Source organism: Nannobrachium achirus (assembly GCF_963921795.1).
Source record: "Nannobrachium achirus genome assembly, chromosome: 5".
Lineage (NCBI taxonomy): Eukaryota > Metazoa > Chordata > Actinopteri > Myctophiformes > Myctophidae > Nannobrachium > Nannobrachium achirus.
In genome coordinates, this window is record NC_137814.1 from 55,949,557 (window position 1) to 55,971,094 (window position 21,538).

The following is a 21,538-nucleotide window of genomic DNA, read 5'->3' on the forward strand; positions in this document are numbered from 1 at the left end:
AATCAATCGATTGTGTTCAACCTAGGATGAATGGATCTAACGCAATTATTTGGGAGCCCACTTGCAATATCCCTCACGGCTAAAACAGGTTGAGAACCAATACTCTAACATACAGATTGGACAAAACAACATTGTATTTTCACTCATAAAACAGGTTACATGACGCAGCTTTAATATGTTCCTCCGTGGCACGTTAACACTCGTGACTGCGAGGAGACAACCCTCCATATGTCACATAGGTGGACTTCTAACTACTCAAAGCAGGAAGTGGCCGTCGGGGAGCAATAAAGCAGGCCATGCTCGCCTGCTGTTCGTCCTCTGCTTTTTTATGTGGGCTTTATGCTGTGTCTCTCCCTGTGTGCTCTATAGCTGTGTCTGTTTACACCTGCAGTCTGTTGACTCTGCTTATTGAGCAGCTTCTACACTACAGTGCTGCCGAGGCCTACTGGGAGCAATAAGAACAATATCTACTTTGATTCTACGTTAGTGGGAGCTGCAACGCACTGCCTCGGTTAGTCTCTGCGGTGGATTAGTAACCGAGTAGATTTATTCAAGTACTGCGCTTAAGCACAGTTTTAGGTTTGTTGTTTGTGTTTCTTTTCATATTTTCCTCCGCATATCAGAGGCAAAATATTGCGCTTTTCGCTCAACTGCATTTATTTGAAAACTTTAGTTAATAGTTGCATTCTACAAATGTCTTCTAAATCCTCTGAAGGTTTTTGAATCAGTGGTTCTCAAACTTTTTCATGTCAAGGACCCCCAAAATTACATGTAATTGGCCGCGGACCCCCGATCTCAAAATATGTTGTTCCAGCGACCACCCAGAAGCGAATATTTGAGTTACAAACATTCGCTTTTAAAAAGATATATTCAAATCACGATTCTTCAAAAAAAGCAGATCTACAAGCTCGCAATCTGCTATTTTTCAATAGTTAAAGCATTAATTAATTCTAGGCCTAAATGGGTTAAATCGTGGTGCTGCTACTTTTACACCAGAATACTTCAACCACCACAGGGAACAATAAGAAAAAGCTCTACTTTGATGCTCTGCTATGTTAGCGGAGCTGCGCTCACTACGCCACCTGGGTTATACCTCATTCCTGGTACCTTTTGCTTTATTGCCACGAGAGCTTTTCATTTGGAAACACAATAAGATCAGATCCTCCGCTGAGAAGGTAGTGGACGTGCGGCACAGCACGCAGCCTCGCCGGTTCACTGCTTTGTTAGGTGAAGAACAGCCAATACTTTTCTAGCCTCCCCTCCTTGCAAGTCTGAGGAGCTGAGATAGCCTAGAGCTGCAGTAAAAGAAGTGCCTGAGTGTGTGTGTGTGCGTGCGTGTGTGGGTGGGTGTGTTTTCAGGCCAAGGACCCCTTGGCTGAGAGAGGGATAAAGTAGGGACCCCCCACTACACATTGTATAAATCGTGTTGCAGATTAAAAATGTTCATGGATTTAGACAGTGTAGACTTGTTTGACAGCAATGTCATCAGTGTAGGTTGTTGGTTTAATGTGTATTTTTAGACATTGAACCACTTGAACCGTCAATACTTATTCTCCTCTTCTTTTCCCTCTATACCAAACCTCTTTGCCAAGAATAGCAGATCTACAAGCTCACATCAGTGTGACCACTTCTCCGACCCTTTCGCTGCAGAGATCAGTTACGACCACAGGATCTCCAGTGCACACCATGTACCGTGCTGGTGTCGCGCATCGAGAACAGCCGATCTGCGGTCGATCTGCAGTCGATCTGCCATTTTCAGCTATCAGGGTTAGGGTTGAAATTGGCAGAAAGAAATGTGTAGAAATATCATAATGTTGATGTCCTCACAAGTCTAGTAATACAAATGAGCGCGCATGTCTGTGTGTGTGAGCGTGTGTGTGTGTGTGTGTGCCTTACAGGGGGACATCTGTGTGGGTGTGTGTGAGTGCGAGAGAGTGTGTTTGCGTGTGTTTGTGTGTGTGTTTCGAGACCAGGGGGACATCTGTGTGTGTGTGTGAGAGAGAGAGAGAGAGAGACCAGGCAGACATCTGTGAGGGTGATAGAGAGTGTGAGAGAGGAGCAGGGCGTTGCAGCAGGGCTCTAGCAGGGTGCTGGTGGGTGGAGGAGTTTGGGTTGTAAATAAGGTGGTAAAACAAAGTGGCAGCGGCACACAGCTGCTGTCTCTCTCACACTCCCTCAGTGTGTGTGTGTGTGTGTGTGTGTGTGTGTGTGTGTGTGTGTGTGTGTGTGTGTGTGTGTGTGTGTGCACAGTGTGTGTCCTCGCGGAGCCGATAAAGACGCCAAGCTCAGAAATCACACACACAACTCAACACGCCTCGAACTCCCTGCTGGCTCCAAACTCCCAGATAACAATCAGCCCGGCCGCATAGTTATCTGTGTGTGTGCGTGTGTGTGTGCGTGTGTGTGTGTGTGTGTGTGTGTGTGTGTGTGTGTGTGTGTGTGTGTGTGTGTGTGTGTGTGTGTGTGTGTTCTATACCGAGGGCCAAATGTCCCCTGGAGCATAGTGAAATGTGAGAAATAGACGTTGTATAAGGAAGGACCCTGTCTGGATGTCACAAGAGAAATGCTTGTTTTATGGTTAAAACGTGTATTTCTTGGGGAGTTACGATGCTCAGCTCAGTGGCCTTGTGGTTAGAGTGTCCGCCCTGGGACTGGGAGGTCGGGGTTCGATCCCCGGCCAGGGTCATACCAAAGTCTCTGAAAAATGGTACCCAGTGCCTCCCTGCTTGGCCCTCAACATCAAGGGTTGGTCACTCCAACATACTAGCGTCATGTCCAGGGGGTGTACTTGAATGTACATCATGCTGCCTCACGCTACAGAAACAGGAGATAGGCTCCTGCCCTATGGGCCTCATGGCTCAGCAAGGCTTACCTAACTTTACAATGAGGAAAAGATTAAAGGAGAATTTCGGACAAGCCTTTTTCTTGAACTAAAAGAACAACTTTGTTTTTTTACAACAAGGGTTCATATTTTAGATTGTAATTAGAGAAAAGAAAAGATGGGTGTTAAAATGTTTTCCTTTACTGCTTTCTATTGTTTTAGCAATTTTTGTATTTCGATTTCAGTGGGTTGGGGGCATGCGTACAAGTGGCTAAATATGTATTTTTTTAGACACAATAAGCTGGTAATCTCTTTGTTACTATTTACACCAGCCCCCCATAAGTCACATCTTCCCATGAAAGATTGCGGTGCATCTTGGGAATGGGCTTATTGTGTCTAAAAATACATATTTGGCCACTTGCATGCCTGCCCCCAAGCTGGGGGCATGCGATCTGCTATTTTCACAATAGAACCGTGTCATACAAAATGTAAGGCCTCAACTCTTAGTGCTCGTCAGGGTGGGGGGGTTCCCAGTTAACCCATTTAGAACGGGTACACATTTTGTGTATCATTGTTTTATGCTTTAACTATTGAAAAATAGCAGATATACAAGCTGCGAGCTTGTAGATCTGCTATTTTTGAAAAATCGTGAAAATTAAAATTTTGACCCGATTCTATAAGTGTCTTTTGAATCCTTCTAAGGTTTTTTGAAAAACCCTATGTTTCTATGTCAGCAATCTGGCTAGCCATCGTCAAAGAAAAGGTCCTTCTCACTTAAGTGGAGCTCAGTTAGTCTGTTCTTGAGAGACTACTATGTCAGTGGTTCTCAAACCTTTTCATGTGAAGGACCCCCAAAATTATATTTATTTGGCCACGGACCCCCATCTCAAAATATCTAGTTCCAGGGACCACCCAGAAGCAAAATTTGAGTTACAAACGTTCGCTTTGAAAATACATATAGTCAAAGATTTGCACACATTTTCACGACTTTTTCAAAAATAGCAGATCTACAAGCTCGCAGCGCGGCACTCGGTGCCGCGCTGTGAGCTTGTATATCTGCTATTTTTCACTGGTTAAAGCAGTCCATAATTCTAGGCCCTAAATGGGTTAAAATATGATTATTTTGGGGGTCCCGGACAATCTACGCTACTCAGACTCACGTCCTGGTTGCTCATGTCCCAGTAGGGTCTCTCTCCGTAGGAGACCACCTCCCACATCACGATGCCGTAGCTCCACACGTCACTGGCCGACGTGAACTTCCTGAAGGCGATGGCCTCTGGCGCCGTCCACCGGATGGGGATCTTCCCTCCCTGAGAGAGCACACACACACATACATGCACAAACACACGCACGCACGCACGCACGCACGCACACACACACACACACACACACACACACACACACACACACACACACACACACACACACACACACACACACACACACACACACACACACACACACACACACAGAGGAGAGGAGAGGAGGGGGTGGTATTGATCAGTGGAGGAAAGCAACAAAGCACATTTACTCTATCAGTACTGTATATTGTACTACATACTAGGGATCGACCGATTATCGAAACGGGCGATAATCGAAGTCGATATTCATAACATTTATTAATATTGCAAAATATCGATATCGGGAAAAGAAGTTGAAAAAAATGTGATATATATATTTTTTTGCATATTGGTTACTGATTTTCACCGATTTCCTGCTGCGGAATACGTTTTTAACGCTATTCTAGTATGTGGCGACTAGATGTGAGCCTCTAGACATTTAGGATGGGAAAAATATATAAATTAATTAACCACTATTTCAAATTGGGGGATACATTTTCTTCTTCTTTTTACTTAAAATGCATATCGGTTCATAATATCGGTTGTTGGCCTCTTTGATCACGACTTATCGATATCGAAATCGAACATGAAATCCCATATCGGTCGACCCCTACATACATACTCCATACTGAACAGAGAATGGAGGATCTAGAGCAGGGGTAGGTAACCTTAGGCACGGGTGCCAACATTGGCACAGTGGAGGGTGATCACCGGCACCCTGGCAGAAGTGCGAGAGAGAGGATTTTTACTTTAAAAACAAATCTTTTTTTTAACCCATTTAGGCCTGAACACATTATGATGCAACATTTTATGCTTTAAATATAAAAAAAATAGCAGATATACAAGCTCACAGCGCGGCACCGAGTGCCGCGCTGCGAGCTTGTAGATCTGCTATTTTTGAAAAATCGTGAAAATTAGATTTTTGACCCGATTCTATAAGTGTCTTTCGAATCCTTCTAAGATTTTTGGAAAAGACCTATGTTTCTATGTCAGCAATCTGGCCAGCCATCGTCAAAGAAAAGGTCATTTTCACTTAAATGGAGCTCAGTTAGTCTGTTCTTGAGAGACTACTATGTCAGTGGTTCTCAAACCTTTTCATGTCCAGGACCCCCAAAATGATATTTATTTGGCCACGGACCCCCATTTCAAAATATCTAGTTCCAGGGACCACCCAAAAGCAAAATTTGAGTTACAAACGTTCGCTTTGAAAATACATATATTCAAAGATTTGCACACATTTTCACGAAGAAAAATAGCAGATCTACAAGCTCGCAGTGCGGCACTCGGTGCCGCGCTGTGAGCTTGTATATCTGCTATTTTTCAATTGTTAAAGCGGTCAATAATCCTAGGCCTAAATGGGTTAAACGTGATCAATTAAATTAAGTTAGCTAATGTATAGCAAATTACACCTTGCACAACATTCTACAGTCATTAAAACTCTGAACTCTGACCGTGGAGGGAGTCGGGGAGATAGGTGGATTATTGCTCTGGGTCTAATGATCCTTATAACAATGTCCTGTAAAACAAAATATGTCAAAATATTTGTCATTAAAAAGAATGTAAACGTGGTCAATTAACTCACCCACTGCATATGTCGAGTTTGACGAGCTATAGTTATGGGTCCACTCTGCTTATGACGAATATGACGAGTTATCAATTAGCTTTAATAACTATAAAACAAAAAAGTATGATCGCCGATTCGCCGTCCATAGCGCTCTATGGAAGCGCCCTATTCACAAAAAACGGATCTGGATGTTCCAGAACGGAAATGGGGGGGCGGGACAACGACGCCTGTATCCTGTCTGCCGAAATGTCATCCGGTTCAATGTTGTGCAACACCAGCGTGGCGCTCCGTCGGTTTCGCTTTGAGCGATGGAAGGCTGTAGTGCTTTGTTGCTTACCGTGCCTGGATCGTATTGTGAATGCAATCGGTGAACCATCGCGCAATGGATTCGCGCGCGCGCCCACGTTAAAGGTAGGCAAAATCCTGGCGGTGTGGACCATTAGAAGGGTCTTAAAAATAGCGGTGGGTGAGTTAAATGAAGTTAGCTAATGTATAGCAAATTACATCTTGCAGATAATTCTACATTCATTAAAACTCTGAACTCTGACTGGGGAGGGAGTCGGGGAGATAGGTGGATTATTGCTCAGGGTCTAATGATCCTTATAACAATGTCCTGCCAATCAAAATATTTGTCATTAAAATGTATGTTGACATGGCACACTGACAAAAAATAAAAACGTGGCACTTTATTTCAAAAAGGTTGCTGACCCCTGATCTACAGCCTCACAATAAGTCGCAACACAAGCTTTGTATAGTTTTGTAGATCTGCTATTTTCAGCGAAGATATTTAAACCCTTTGGCATTTTGTTTTGAAATACAAAACGACTACTTTTTTCTGCACCAGTGTCATGTGAGACTCCAGAGATTTGAAAACAGAATATTCACTATTTAAGAGCCCTTAGGGACTCCTGTTAACCAGGTTTTAAGGGGTTAAGTACAGTTTTGAGGTACTTTAACTTTACTTGAGTATTTCCACTTTTCAATACTGTATGCTTCTACTTCTACACCTTAGGTTCAGAGTCAACTAGCAGATTGAGATTATTAACACTTCAGACGCCAACAAACGTCCAAGAACGTTATGGGAATTACCGCGGCGCTGCGCCACGGCCCCGTTATCACGTCCAGGGACGTTTTAGCTGGTTACCAATGGCTGTGAACGGTGGCCGTGCACGCCGCCACCGAAAATCAGGTAAAAACAATAGGAAAGATACGTAAGGGATAACATCTCGCTTAGCGGTGATTATCGAGTGATAGGGGCCCGACAGGTTGATATTAACCCATTTAGTGCTCCAGAAATTAACGGGTTAAAATGTCCAGCGTGCCTCTCGCAGCCTTCATCCCCGTCCGTTCTCTTATTTTGAAGGCCAGAAGGCCATTGCGTAAACACTTCCGGTTTGACGTCATGACGTCATTCACCGGAAGCGATCGTCAACAACATGCGGTTGTGTAATGGCCGACCGTTGCCTTTCAACATGTGTTTTTTTTAGCGAGAATCTAATGCCATCCTTGGCTTTAAAAGTGTTGTTTGGAGATAATGGACATTAAAGATGAGATCGGCCGTCGGCCTCCATGTTAAGGGATTACTATTTTGTGCACGTGCATCCGTGATGATGATGAATCTGCGAGTCCAATCGTGCCAATCGTTTCCAACGGACCCTAGGGTAAGAACGCCAGCGTTACTCTATATACAGTACTTTTCGCGAGTATACTCGGGATTGGCACTCTAAATACTTGAGTATTTTTCACGAGTATTCTCGGGATTGGCTACAAATGAGTTAACCTGAAGGGGAGATGTTATCCCGCTTATTACCCGGCTACTAAATAAAATTAATAATTTGACTCTTTGATTAGGCAGCGGTCCGTTATAGAGCGGAGCGGTCATTATTCTCCTATAATTCACCACTGATTTCAGCGCTTGACCAATCAGAATCAAGCATTCAACTAAGCCGGGTAATAAATGGCGTTAATCTACATTAGTTATGACAAAACTATGGCATCCCAAGTGTTAATAGAAACCATCCGTTGACCACTTAAACACTGTTTTATACTTTGGCTATGTTCCAAAACAGCAGAACTACAGAACTTTAGAGATAGACCAAGCTATTTTAGTTTGACACAATTTGAAAGATTCTAGTGCATTTACTTTGGCACTGTAAGTACCGTATATCTCGATGCCAATAACTTTATACTTCTACTCAAGCCAAGTTTTTAATACAAGCCTTTTACTTGTTAGGGCACACACTCTTATTCTACCTCTGAGGGCTGCCAATGCATTTCCATGGGAATGGAGCGTGTTTTCTTTCTTTTTTTTTTTTGCAGAAATTCGCAAATGGCAGCTTTACTTCAGGGGTCTTCAACAGGGGGTCCGGGACCCCAAGGGGGTTCTTAGAGTTACTTCAGGGGGTCCTCCAAATCTTTCAATTCGTTTTATATTAACAACTTGAACCCTAGTGTCCATATTCTGAGAGCTGTAGCCAAAAAATAGCAGATCTACAAGCTGCGAGGCGTTGTGAGCTTGTAGATCGGCTATTTTCGGCAAAGAGGTTTGGTGTAGAGGGGAAAAGAGCAGACTAAGCACAGAGTGAAAGGTCAGGTTTATTAGGTAATGACGGTTCAAGTGGTTAAATATCTGAAAACACAAATTGAAATGAATCCAAAATGCACTGACGATTGTGCTGTCAAACAATGAAACTATATGGAATCTATGAAAAGGTTGTGGGGGTCCCTGCTTCATTTCTCTCTCTCAACTAAGGGGTCCTTGGCCTGAAAACGTTGAAGACCCCTGGTTTACTTCAAAGAAGTAGCACCAACATTTAACAAAAAAGACAATGTTTGGATCTGCTGTGGCTCTTCTTCAGGTCATTTGAACATACACACATATAACGACCTTCCCCCAAAAACAAATTATTTACGTCAGCCAGTTCCGTGTTCGTCTTAACCCCAGGCTTTAGATTTCTCTGCATGTTTCTCTCACTCGTCGAAGACGCGTACTTGGCATCAACGAGCGCGTCGAACAGCATTTCAAAAAGCTCTCGCCGACAGATTCATGCAGCGTCGTTTTGTAGCTCCGCATCTTTCTCTGTGAACGGAGCATTTACAAAAAAATGAACGCATCAGGATTTTACCGCGTTCTAGCCACAAAAAACAGACGTGTGTGCATGTAGGTGTAACCCCTGTTGACATGCACATACACGCTCACTCGCACATACACACACACACACACACACACACGGGAGCTGATACGAACAAATCCCTGATATTTCACAAGACGTATTTCACGGCGGCACAATCGCTGGCGGGTGAGAAACTGTCACTCATGCTGGTGGAGGAACACGCAGCAACAAAGTGGGTACAAATAAACAAGCTCAATTCAACGCACGCGGAAAAGGAGCCAAAAGAGCTCACACGCACACACAAGCACTCTCTCACGCACGCACACACATTTGTATTCATATCCCCGCGACGGCGACCACGAAAGCAGTTTTAACCCTAATAACACCAACCCCAACTAGGGATGGGACGATAAGCGATATTATCGTGATCAAAAACACTCACGATAATCGTATCGTGGAGATTTAATTCATCATGATATCGTCCTCCGTCATGCACTGGGATCAATTCACCTTTTATTTGTCGAGCTGCATAATAATTGGTAAAAGGTACTTATAATATACGTACTTGATACAGTCTTTTTTTCACTCTCTATCAAATGTCAAAAAATAGCCGATCTACAAGCTCACAACGTGTCGCTCTGCGACGCGTTGTGAGCATGTAGATCGGATATTTTTTGGCAAATGTTCCGCCCTAGGATAATGGATTTTGATTATCGTGATAATATCGTAAATCGCGATTTCTTCTTAGATCACCAGACATAAGGTATCCTCAGTAAACCCAGAATAAACACTAATTCAGTTACTAATGAATTTATTGTATATCACTTAACACTTATGTTGCAATGATTTTTTCTCTTCAATGTCTCGCGTTGCCATGGTTACCATAGACTTCCATGTAATTGTGCAATTGTGTAAAAAGTGCACGCCCATGCCTAGATGATGCACCACGTGTGTAGATGCTGTTCACAGCTTTCAAACAAAAAAATCCGCTTGGAAATCCGTTCAGGCATTCATGATTTATGGGCCATTATGTTTTCTTCAGATGTAAACAAACATGGCTGCCATGTTTGAAAGAATGGGTTGGTATGGGGGTTAAACATGCAATTTCGCGATCGCGATCATGCCTAATACATTTCTGGAGGTCCAAAAAAAAAAATTGAATTTTTTTTTTTTGAATTTTCTTTTTTTTTTTTTTTTTTTCAAAAACGGCCCAAACTCGGGAAACTCGGGGTTGGCACAGCGTTGGTATCAATACAAACTCGGGGTTGGCACCAGATGTGTTAATTGTAATTCATTCTTACGTGTTAATCATAATGTAATTATGTGCATTTTGTGTCATCATTGACTGTTGCGTTTTCCGTATTTATTTTGAAACACATCTCTGCGAGTCTTGCCGTAATGAAATGTGTAATACAAACAAACGTGACTCGACTTTGAGCAAGACATCATCAGGTCCTAAAGCATCACTGCAAGCCGTTTATGGTCTTTCGATCCATCAACTAGGAGCGCATTAGGATCCATTTGGTTAGCCTAGCGACAACCCTCTCCGCTGTTTGTTTTCATCAAACTCCCGGCGTCCTCTGACACAATCTCTCTGTCTGGGAGAGCTCGCCATTTCTGGCGGGCAGACACGAGTAAACAAAGAGTGTGCTTTCTCTCTCTCCATTAACCCATTTAGGCTTAGGGCCTAGAATTATTGAATGCTTTAACTATTGAAAAATAGCAGATATACAAGCTTGTAGATCTGCTATTTTAGAAAAAAGTCGTGAAAATGTGTGCAAATCTTTGAATATATGTATTTTTTTTTTAACGTTTGTAACTCAAATTTTTCTTCTGGGGGGGTCCCTGGAAATAAATATTTTGAGATGGGGATCCTTCACATGAAATAGTTTGAAAACCACTGACATAGAAACATTTCGAAGGATTGTTAGAAGGATTCAAGAGACACTTATAGAATCGGGTCAAAATCGTATCAAAATTCAAATTTTCACGATTTTTCAAAAATAGCAGATCTACAAGCTCGCAGCGCGGCACTCGGTGCCGCGCTGTGAGCTTGTATATCTGCTATTTTTCAATAGTTAAAGCATAAAATAACGACACCCAACAATGCGCACCCGGTGTAAACGGCTTAATTAATTGCCATCTGGTCTTGTTTGTAATCACTCACAGTGTAGTAATATATTTATAGCAGATGCACAGATGAGACGAGACTGTTGTTTATGTTCCGACTGTGGCGCCAGGGCGGGGGTCCTGGGTACAGAGAGCACCGAGGGACACTGGCAAGGGGTCCTTGAGGGGGTTCCGGGGGCGGGGGGGTCCCCGGGAAAATGAAGTTGAAGGGGCATGAAACCCACCAGTATGATTTTATAGTTTGTTTCCCAGTTCAGGTTAAGAAACAAATCTGCTTGCTTTCATAGGTGGGTCCAGAGCCAATTAGGGGCTTCAATAGTTGGGGCGAATCCGATATTTCCGTGATCGTGGAGAGCATAGGTCCGTTTCTCTGTGGTTTTGTCAACTATGAAGGTTAAAAAACAAATTGAGCTCCCATGCCCCTCGCAAAAATGTGGGCAAAATGTTTGACAGCAGCTGAAAGTTTTTGTCTCATTCACTTACTATACCCTATACTATAAAGGAAAAAAATACCCCCCAAAATCTGCTTTAAGTAGCAGGTGAGGGGTCAAACCAGGGGTTTTTAATTATTTTGAATCCATTGCAAGCATTTGTTTTGCATGAAAAACATTCCTTGGGCTAAAAACGGACCCAAAAAGACTGTGAAGACTCATCACTAAACCATAGTTTTGTTGAGCCATTTTTAGCCCAAGGAATGTTTTTCATGCAAAACAAATGCTTGCAATGGATTCCATTTTTGAGGTTTTTGATATTTTGGCATAAATCAGGGCTATTGAACACCCTTTACATCTGAGTGTTGGTTAAAATAATATTGAACCAATGGAAAGTAGTAAATCCTGCTTGGGACAAAACCTCTTAACTCCACACTTTCTGCCAAACCAGCCAACTCCACCCGATTGGCCCTCTCTTTTTTTCAAAAATACGTGCTATTGAACACCCTTTACGTCTGTGTGTTGGTTAAAATAATATTGAACCAATGAAAAGTAGTAAAAAGCCCTTCGGTCAAAACCTTGTAACTCCACTTGAGCTCATTTTCCCAAAAATGAACATTTTGGAGTTAGTTGGAGTTAGACACATCTGGCCCTCACAATGGTAGTAATACAAGTAGGCACGCACACGCACACAGACTAGGGCATAATCTAATTATTCGACCTAAAAGTATTCGAATAGTCGAATATTTGACAGGACTGGCCAAACTGTCAAATATCAAGTAAGCAAGAGCCGAACATTGTGTGAAAATAGCCGATCTACATGCTCACAACGCCTCGCAACGCGAGGTGTTGTGAGCATGTAGATCTGCTATTTTCACAATATTTATCTGTGGAACCGAGTCACATTAAATGTAATACAATTCCAAGTGCTTGTCAGGGTGGGGGTCCCCAGTTCAAATATGTTTATTTTGGGGGTCACGGCTTAAAAAGGTTTGAGAACCCCTGGTATAGTTCATCCACCAGGGTCATTGACAACTCATTCTTATGACTTCCTATCTAGCCACGCTTTATAAACTATTTATTTTTTAACTCACTAAATGCCCACGTGGTGTCAACGCGTCAAACTCTTTGATGTCGCTGGAGGCCCACGACGCGTTTGACGCGGGTTGTTTCCATTAGACGCTGAGAGCATTGCGCCGCCGTTTTTCTCCATATAATCCAATGCATTTCTCAAACTTTAAAGCCCTTTATCTCTGATGTATTTTTTATGGCTAAAACTGTGGGCATGGCTGGCAAACTTCGGTGAACATCGTCGAATAGTGACTTTGATATTCGAATATTTGGTGAATGCCCTAGCACACACACACGGACAAGCACGCGCACACACACACACACACAGACACACACACACACACACACACACACACACACACACACACACACACACACACAGTCTCACCAGGGAGCTGGTGTAGGTGGGGTCGGTGGAGGTGTCGTCCAGGAAGCGGGACAGGCCGAAGTCGGACACCTTGCACACCAGGTTGCTGTTGACCAGGATGTTCCTGGCTGCCAGGTCTCGGTGCACGTAGTTCATGTCTGACAGGTACTTCATGCCCGCCGCCATGCCACGCAGCATGCCCACCAGCTGGGTCATGGTGAAGCGCCCATCATTCAGCTGCACAGAGAGAGAGAGAGAGAGGGAGAGAGGGAGAGAGAGAGAGAGTTTTGATTGGTTGGTTGGTTAGTTGATTGATTAGGGGGCACGGTGTCACAGTCAGTAGCGACGTCGCTTCACAGCTAGAAGGTCCTCGGTTCGATGCTGTGGGCGCTGGGGGTACGTTCTCTCCTCCGCGTCATCAGCGCCCACACCCTAGGTGGGGTTGGCAAAAGGGCCTTTCTGTGTGGAGTTTGCATGTTACAGTTTAGGCATTTAGCAGAAATGCCTGTTCTCCCCGTGTCTCCTAGTGTAGATACCCTCACAAAAAACATGCAGTAATCCTGGTCTATAATTCCTACAATCTTCAAATACCTGTTGATCTACAAGTCCAGTTAGCCCACATGTTGCCCATGTGGGAACCACATGGGCAAACCCACTTACAACCCATGCCCAGTTATCCCACATGTAGCCCACAACCCACATGGGAACCATGTAGGGAAGCCCACTTCCAACCCATGCCCAGTTATCCCACATGTAGCCCACGTGGGACCCATGTAATTTGCCCACATCAAAGCCCATGCCCACGTGGTACCCAAGTAGCCCAACTCGTACCCATGCGGGACCCATGTGGGCGTGCAGGTTGGGTTACAACACGTCACAAAGTGTACGAAAACTTTTCAACCTGGAAATTATTATGACAATTATGCAAAAATAATTGCGATTAGACGATTATGCAATAATTCTGACATGCCTATTGATTGACTGAAAATGTATTAAAAATTATAATAACACAATATAAAGCTACGGTATTCAGTGTGAGGTCCTTTGGGGGAAGAAATACGGGTAACAAAGACAAGACAGACTAAACCTATTAAAAAAGAAAAGCCAAAAAACACGACATGAGCAAATAACGCAATGTTATTTAAAAAAAAAGAATTAAGAAAGATTATAGTGCATCGATACTTTGTTAAAACAATTTAGTCAATTGTAGTCAAACGAGTTTAAAGTAACAACAAGACCAGAGTGCACTGCAGCGCACCCACTAAAACACTGCTCTCTTTATTTTAATTAAACAACGTTTATCCCATACATTCAAGGGCTTCATTGGGTGATGGAAATTAAACCAATTTGTTGATGTTGAAGTAAACACAGTTTAAACTGGGATACACTCTCCTCCATTGAGACAGAGAGAGAGACCATTTACAATTTAGGCATTTAGCAGATGGTAGAACAACAAAAGAATACATATAATAACCAGTAAGACTCCCTAATCGGGAGATAAGCGACCGTAGGTGGCTTATCTCCACAAATAGGGCAAACATGTGTTTTTCCAAAATCTTCCTGATCCATGTTGATGACATGAGTGTAGACATGCTGTGTAGTGATATTCGTGATTTTAGGGCAAAAACTGTAGGAGCAGTGTCCAAACATGTGTTTTAAAAATCGGCCTGAAGGTGGCGCTAGAATAGGGCCATGTGAGAAATGAGGGGTGGGGTGTCCGCGTTGCCTTGGCGGACGAATAGGTACCGGCCCCGGCTCTCCCGGACGCTCCTAGCCCGAGTTACGGCATTTTATGTGCGCTGCAGTGGCAGGGGGTCCTCCACTGGGGGCGCCAGCACTTTTGCATCCGTTCTGGAGCACCAGGAGTCGGTGGTCCCCGGGAATTCACCGTGAGCAGCCCCGTTGCGGTGGTCATTTGGTCATTTTTGCACATTTGGTCATTTTTTACATCTGGGGGTCCCCCAGGGACCTGGGGGTCCCTGGGGCTCCGGGGGTCCTTGGAGGTTGTAGTTTGTCAGTCAAGGAGTGTGTGTGCAAAATCTGGCATGGATCGGGTCAACGGTTGCGGAGATATGAGCAGGGCAAAAGTGTGACGGACTGACAGACAGACAGCCTGTGGAGGTTTCTGTAGTAAATGCGACCTACGGTCGCAACCAGTAAGACGCCCTAAGGGCGAGAAGCGACCTCACCCTAAAGGGCACTAATTTGCAAGCGTGGTTGCCGTGACGCGAGCAATTGAATTCTGTCTTGGCCATTTATGGAGTGTGACATGAGGCGTGACTGAATGACTGACACTGACTGACTGGGCGCGTGGGGATTTTCCGATGGCCTTAAAGTCCGAAAGACTTAAAAGCCGAAAGGCTCTTCAACTATGAGAGAGAGATTTTCAAGCTCACTGAAACTGAAACTATAACATGCCGCTGTTCACCTGAGAGCAAAGAGACACAAACACACACACACGAAATCAATCAATCAATCAATCAATCAATCAATCAATCAATCAATCAAGCCGTAAAAGCAGGCAAAACCAATTAGTGCCACAGCTGGTCTGGACTCACTAATAACTTTCCAGCTCTGCTTTCCTCCAACTCTAAGTTACATTAAACTTATGGTTCTCACTCTCAGCAAATTTATGATTAAGCCTGTCCATTCTCCATGTTTCCACCTCAAAATGCTGGATTATAGTTCTTCAAATGGACCAGACAGGACCTCTCTCTCTCTCTCTCTCTCTCTGGGACATTGGATTTGGAACTCCGTGCCGTCGGATTTTCAGGCCGTCGGAATATCGAGATTTAGCTGACTGACTGACGCACATGAGCTGCAGGTTTTCATAGTAAATATCTGTACATTGAAACGCTACACACAATAGGATGCCAGGTCAACAATGCCTGGTGTCTGTCTGTATAACATGCTATCTGAGAGAGAGAGAGAGAGAGAGAGAGAGAGAGAGAGAGAGAGAGAGAGAGAGAGAGGAGAGAGAGAGAGAGAGAGAGAGAGAGAGAGAGAGAGAGAGAGAGAGAGAGAGAGAGAGAGAGGGAGAGTCAGTCATCATTGCCTACATAAACTTGACATCCATCATAACCTTTCATGGCTTCTCCCATGTCAGCCTGGGACAACTGACCTTTTCCAGCATGGCTATCCCATTAGCTGAATAATTAAGCTCCTTAAGACCATAATGAAAGGCAATAAAAAAACACACAAAAAAAGGACACAATTATCACAGGAATTCTAAACGGGGACCTGGGAGGTCGGTCGTTGTGTTATTTTCCCCAACTCCCTCCTCCCCATTTTCAAAACGTACCGGGTAAAAAAACATTTACGACCCCACCAGGGTTATTTGACCAATTATTACCGTAGCAGAGTAGCTAGAGTATAGAGACGGATAGAGAGGCTGTCTGGTTAGAAGAAGGTCACTGTTTTTTTTTTTGCCTCCCGGGTGTCAAAGCAACCCTGAGACCAGGGGTGTCACAAGGGGGGGGGAGTGGGACTGAGTTACTAGGGCCCATGGTGGAGGGGCCCTAATTATTTTATACTTTAGCTATTGAAAGATAGCAAATCTACAAGCTCACAGTGCGGCTTGCGAGCTTGTAGATCTGCTATTTTTTAAGAGTCGTGAAAATGTGTGCAAATCTTTGAATATATGTATTTTTTTAAGCTAAAATCTTGCTTCTTGGGGGTCCCTGGAACTAAATATTTTGAGATGGGGGTCCGTGGACAAATAAATATCATTTTGGGGGTCCTTCACATGAAAAGGTTTGAGCACCACTGACATAGAAACATAGGTTTTTGAAAAAACCTCAGAAGGATTTGAAATATTCAGAAATGTTCACGATTTAAAAGAAATAGCAGATCTACAAGCTCGCAGCGCAGCATTCGGTGCCGCGCTGTGAGCTTGTATATCTGCTATTTTTCAACAGTTAAAGCACAAGCCCGCAGTGAATCCTTGAACCCGGGGCCCAGAATTTGGTGCGACACCCCTGCCTGAGACAGACACTTAACCCCCCCCCCCATCCCCAGACAATTCTTCCCCAATTCCTGATCGCTAGACGGTCTGTAACTTGTGCCTCGCAAAAAAAGTTGTGACAGCGAGCTGTCATCTCTGTCATTCTCCGTCCCTGAAAAATACATTTGAAAATATCTTTAAAAATGCATGTTTTAGAATTTCCATTTCTGCTAAAGCAGCGAGCTCGAGAGTCAGACTGAGAGTGAGTGACGTGCAGACCGCTAAGCCAAAAGTGTGCTCTGTTGCGTGACGGTAGGGCGGGTGTGGCTCAAGGGGAAAATAGCGGCCGCTTGGGAACCAGTCCGGAAGGTTCCTAGTTCGATCCCGGGCTCCCCCGGAGCTACTGTCGAAGTGTCCTTGAGCAAGACTCTGAACCCCTAATTGCTCCCGGTGAGCAGGCTGGTTGCCTTGCATGGTTTCCTCTGCCATCGGTGTATGAATGTGTTTGTGAATGGGTGAACGTAATGCACAATCTATGTGAAGCGAGTTTGATAAAGGCGCTATACTGTATAAATGCACCATTTACCATTTACGGTGTTGCAGTGTTGATTTCGAAAACTAACAAGTAAAAAATAAGCTGTGATGACTAAAACTAAGACTAAATATATTGACAATTTCGTCAACAAAATAAAAACTAGACTAAAACGGGAGGGACTAATGGAGAAGAGAGTCATTTTATGTTTGGTTGCTCTCAGGTGTAGATCGGCTATTTTCAGCACGCAACCAAGTGTAAAAAAGTGTCATTACGATGCCATCAAGGCCTGCTAAAATAGCTTTTAGTTGACTAAATCAACTGTAGATTTAGTTGCCTAAAATCTTATGATATTTAGTCGACTAAAATTAGACTAAAAACTAAAACTGTTCAGGTGACTAAATTATGACTAAAACTAAATGACATTTTATTCAAAAGACTATGTCAAAATCAAACTTTTCCGTCAAAAACAACACTGCGGTGTTGCTCGCCGAACATACAGTAGCAGACCTACGAGCTCGCAAGACAAGCTTAATTGTAGGTCTGTTATGTTCAGCTCGCGTCGCCTTCCTGAGTGTTAGTAAGAATCAGGCTTTAGGCTGTTTGAGAAGGATGTGAACCAACAGAGTCTCCAGAGGATACTTAACCCCTAACTGCTCCCTGGGAGACGCATTAATGGTACAAATCACCCTGCACTGCTCCTCGTTGCTGCAACGGGCAGAGAGCTCTTATCTCCATATTCAGACTTTTTGGGTGTTTATTCGTAAATGAATACCCTACTCGACACAAAGGGGGAGAAACCTTGTATCTCCTATCTACAAGACGATCTGCAACTCGCTGTGAGTTTGAAGGTTGTAGACTTGCTATGTTGGCTATACTTTTTAATAAATGTAAAAAATAGTGGGTGTGTGGGTGTACATATTGAACAGATGAAAAGTATTAACTAGAGCAGTACTCTCAACCTGTGGGTCGGGACCCCCAGTGAGGTCCCCAAATTATTATTATTATTATTTATTATTTATTTTATTTTTTATTTTTTTTGGGGGGGGGGGGGGTCCCCAGATGATTAACCTAATGTGCAACATTGTTTTCTCACTCAACAGTAAACAAACCAACATAAAGTTTAAGTGTATAGAGGGTATCTGCACATTTCTAAAGGACTTTTTAATACTTCTAAAATGACAAATTAAACATTGGATAAATTGTCAAATATTAGAGGCAGAAATTGTGAAAATTGCAGTATTTTCACATTAGAACCTTGTTATAGAAAATGGAATGCCTCAACTCGTAGTACTCGTCAGGGTGGGGGGTCCCCAGTTAAAATATGATTATTTTGGGGGTCGCGGCCTGAAAAGGTTGAGAACCACTGAACTAGAGTCTTGTGACTAAATAATAACTAAATTGGATCCATGGATTCATTTCTTCCCCCGTTGACTGAAAAGTAAAATTTTTGGACATACAAGGTTTGAACCCGACATGGAAGACATGCAACACAGCTCTCCAGTGGGAAGCGATCCGAGGATGTTGTGATCACACTGACACACCAACACCCGTTAACACCCGCTAGGGCGTTAATTTCTTAGTAAATTAACGCCCTACTTCAGCGTCACACTAAAGTATCAAAAGTAGCAGTTCTGCAAGCAGAGCGTATAGTGACGCGTTTCGAGCTTATATTACAAAACAAAAAGACCTCAGTTTTATCTTTTCAAAATCTTCCTCCTGGAAACAACCTGTTTTGTCCCAAACACAGATAAGCCCAGAAAGTCTACGATTACGGGCTTTAAGAAAATACAGAGGTTAAACTTCTTCACACGAGAAACAGAAATATCTTGCTTACCAGGTTTTGCTTTGTCTAGGTTAGGTTGGTAATGGTATATATGTACATTACTGAACACCAACAATATAGGAACATCTCGATACACATTAACTATAAATGGTAAATTGTAAATGGTGCATATAGCGCTTTTATCCAAGGCGCTTTACATAGATTGTGCATTACATTCACCCATTCACGCACACATTCATACACCAGTGGCAGAGGAAACCATTCAAGGCACCAACCTACTCACCGGGAGCAACTAGGGGAGTCTTGCCCAAGGACCCTTCGACATTAACTCAGGGGGAGCCCGGATTCGAACTAGGAACCCTTCGTGCTCTAATAATGGTTTCTCTACCCCTGAGCTATGCCGCCCCCATGTATATAGATAAGCAATACTATATTCTATGTAATCTACAGTGTATTATCACTCTTCTTTCCCGATTTACAAGCTCACAAACATCTCAACAGACATGTTGTGAGCTTGTAGAACTGCTATGCACATTCGCACGATGAAGTAGTAGTTTTAATTCACAAAACAATTTGATATATTTGGTATCCGACATGAAATGAGCTTTCTGTTTAAGAAAGAACTGGAGAGACAAAGAGACTCCTGATACTGAACAAATACTCTTTAGCAATGTTTGTAGCAGTACCATCAGAATATAGAGCTATTTACCACTTTTTTCACTAAAGAAATATCACTTACCCTACCTGTACTTATATGCCATTTGTGTTTGTGATTCAATGCAAAAGTCACAATGCCTTCGCCTTATTCTGAGCTAACGCGGACATTCTATGCCCCCGGCAAAACTCACCGGACGCAGACTGAGGGGGACATGACTCCTGTTGCTGTCCGCTTTGAGTAAATGAGGAAGTGATCCGCGGTGGAAAACGAGTGATAAATCATAGCGATTTTATAATTATAATGGATAAGCCTAAACAAACCAGTTCACATGAACAATACTGATGTAAAATAAGATATCTGAACGGCTACATACATTTTATATACAATTAAAATGTCATATTTTATCTGTCTTTCTATTTGCCTGTTTGCTGTCTAAATAACTCAAATCAGGGTATACAATCTTTAAGTGTCCCTTCAATGTTGGAATGGGACCTTCAAGTGCCTCATACTGTAGCTTGACATTTACATTGTTTTTCTTGTTTTGCCCTATTTCTACATTGTCATGTATGACACTTATATGACTGCTTTACCTTCTTTCTTTTCTTTGTGTGATTGGTTCTCATAATATGCGAAAAAGTCTTGGTTTAATGTATGCCCTGAAACTCAAATAAACAAAACTGTGAAAAAACAAAACAAAAAAACTATTAAAATGTGGTGAACCACAGTTACAGAGGGGCTGACCCAGGCTTTTCTTCTTGAAATGCCTGGATCCCGAGGCTACCTACGCCTCAATGTGCACCTATCTGTGGCCTATTCACTACACATGAGAACAGAGTAAAGACTGCACACAGGATCGAGCTCCAAAAGTGCAATCATTTATTTCAGCTACCAACTACTGTCTGCAGGTGAGGTTTCACAGCCTGGTAGCTCGTCCTCAGACCTTCTGAAGAAGGGCTGCCAGGATCAAAACCTCACCTAAAGGTGGTGGTAACTGAGACGATGAATCACACTTCTGGAGCTTGATCCGTGCAGTGTGCAGTCTGGATCTTTGTTCTCCCTTCAGTATTTATGTCTGCCCACCCGGCCAGCACCTGGCACTGTACTTATGGATGTGCAATGCTTTATTTCTCTTTTTTTTGCTATATTACTGTACACTATGCACACCAGACCTGCCCAGGTGCATAAGATGGGTTTGTATGTTAAGTCAAGGTCTTTGTATTATATCGTCTCTGACGGTATATGTCCAAAACAGGTACCTTTCAGGATTTGTGTTTTTTGTGACGCTGTAGTATGATCAAGTAGGACATTCATTTACAGAAATGTAAAGGTAGGGTAAGTGATTTCATTTCATTCAAATAATAACAAAATGGGTCTATGTTCTGATAGTACTAGTTACTATAGAGTGTTTGGTCCATATTTGGACTTCAGCCTTAACTCCTGTGAGGAGAAAAAAGGTGTTTCAAAAACTGTTGGGTGACCAGTTTTCCTCCAATCAAGATAGAGTAGGGCCTTCCTTCAATCACGGTCGAGTGGGGGCGGGCCTTACGCGCACCAAGGCCCGCCCCCACTTGATCATGATTGGAGGAAGGCCTGTCGCCTAGAAGACTGAAACGGAAACTTAAAGGAATATTTCACCCCCAAAATGACATTTTTCTATCGATTCTATCGATATTTTTTTGTATTTGTCGCATTCCTTAAGACAAAAATGGGATTATAGTAAATGTATGCATGGCACTGGATGGGGAAACTGTCAGGTCAAGTTTAATATAATCCATTTTTTGT

The 21,538-nt window shown here is 43.1% G+C and overlaps 1 protein-coding gene across 1 annotated transcript in view; it reads right to left on the reverse strand.

The window, feature by feature from the left end:
• ephb3a (eph receptor B3a) overlaps positions 1 to 21,538 on the reverse strand; it is a gene marked incomplete at both ends in the record, with an annotated part of 142,970 nt that overhangs the window by 16,404 nt on the left and 105,028 nt on the right. Inside the window, 2 exons of the mRNA XM_080726752.1 lie at positions 3,982 to 4,131; positions 12,859 to 13,074. Coding sequence (XP_080582878.1) covers positions 3,982 to 4,131; positions 12,859 to 13,074 — 366 coding nt within the window. The remainder of the gene's footprint in view (positions 1 to 3,981; positions 4,132 to 12,858; positions 13,075 to 21,538) is intronic.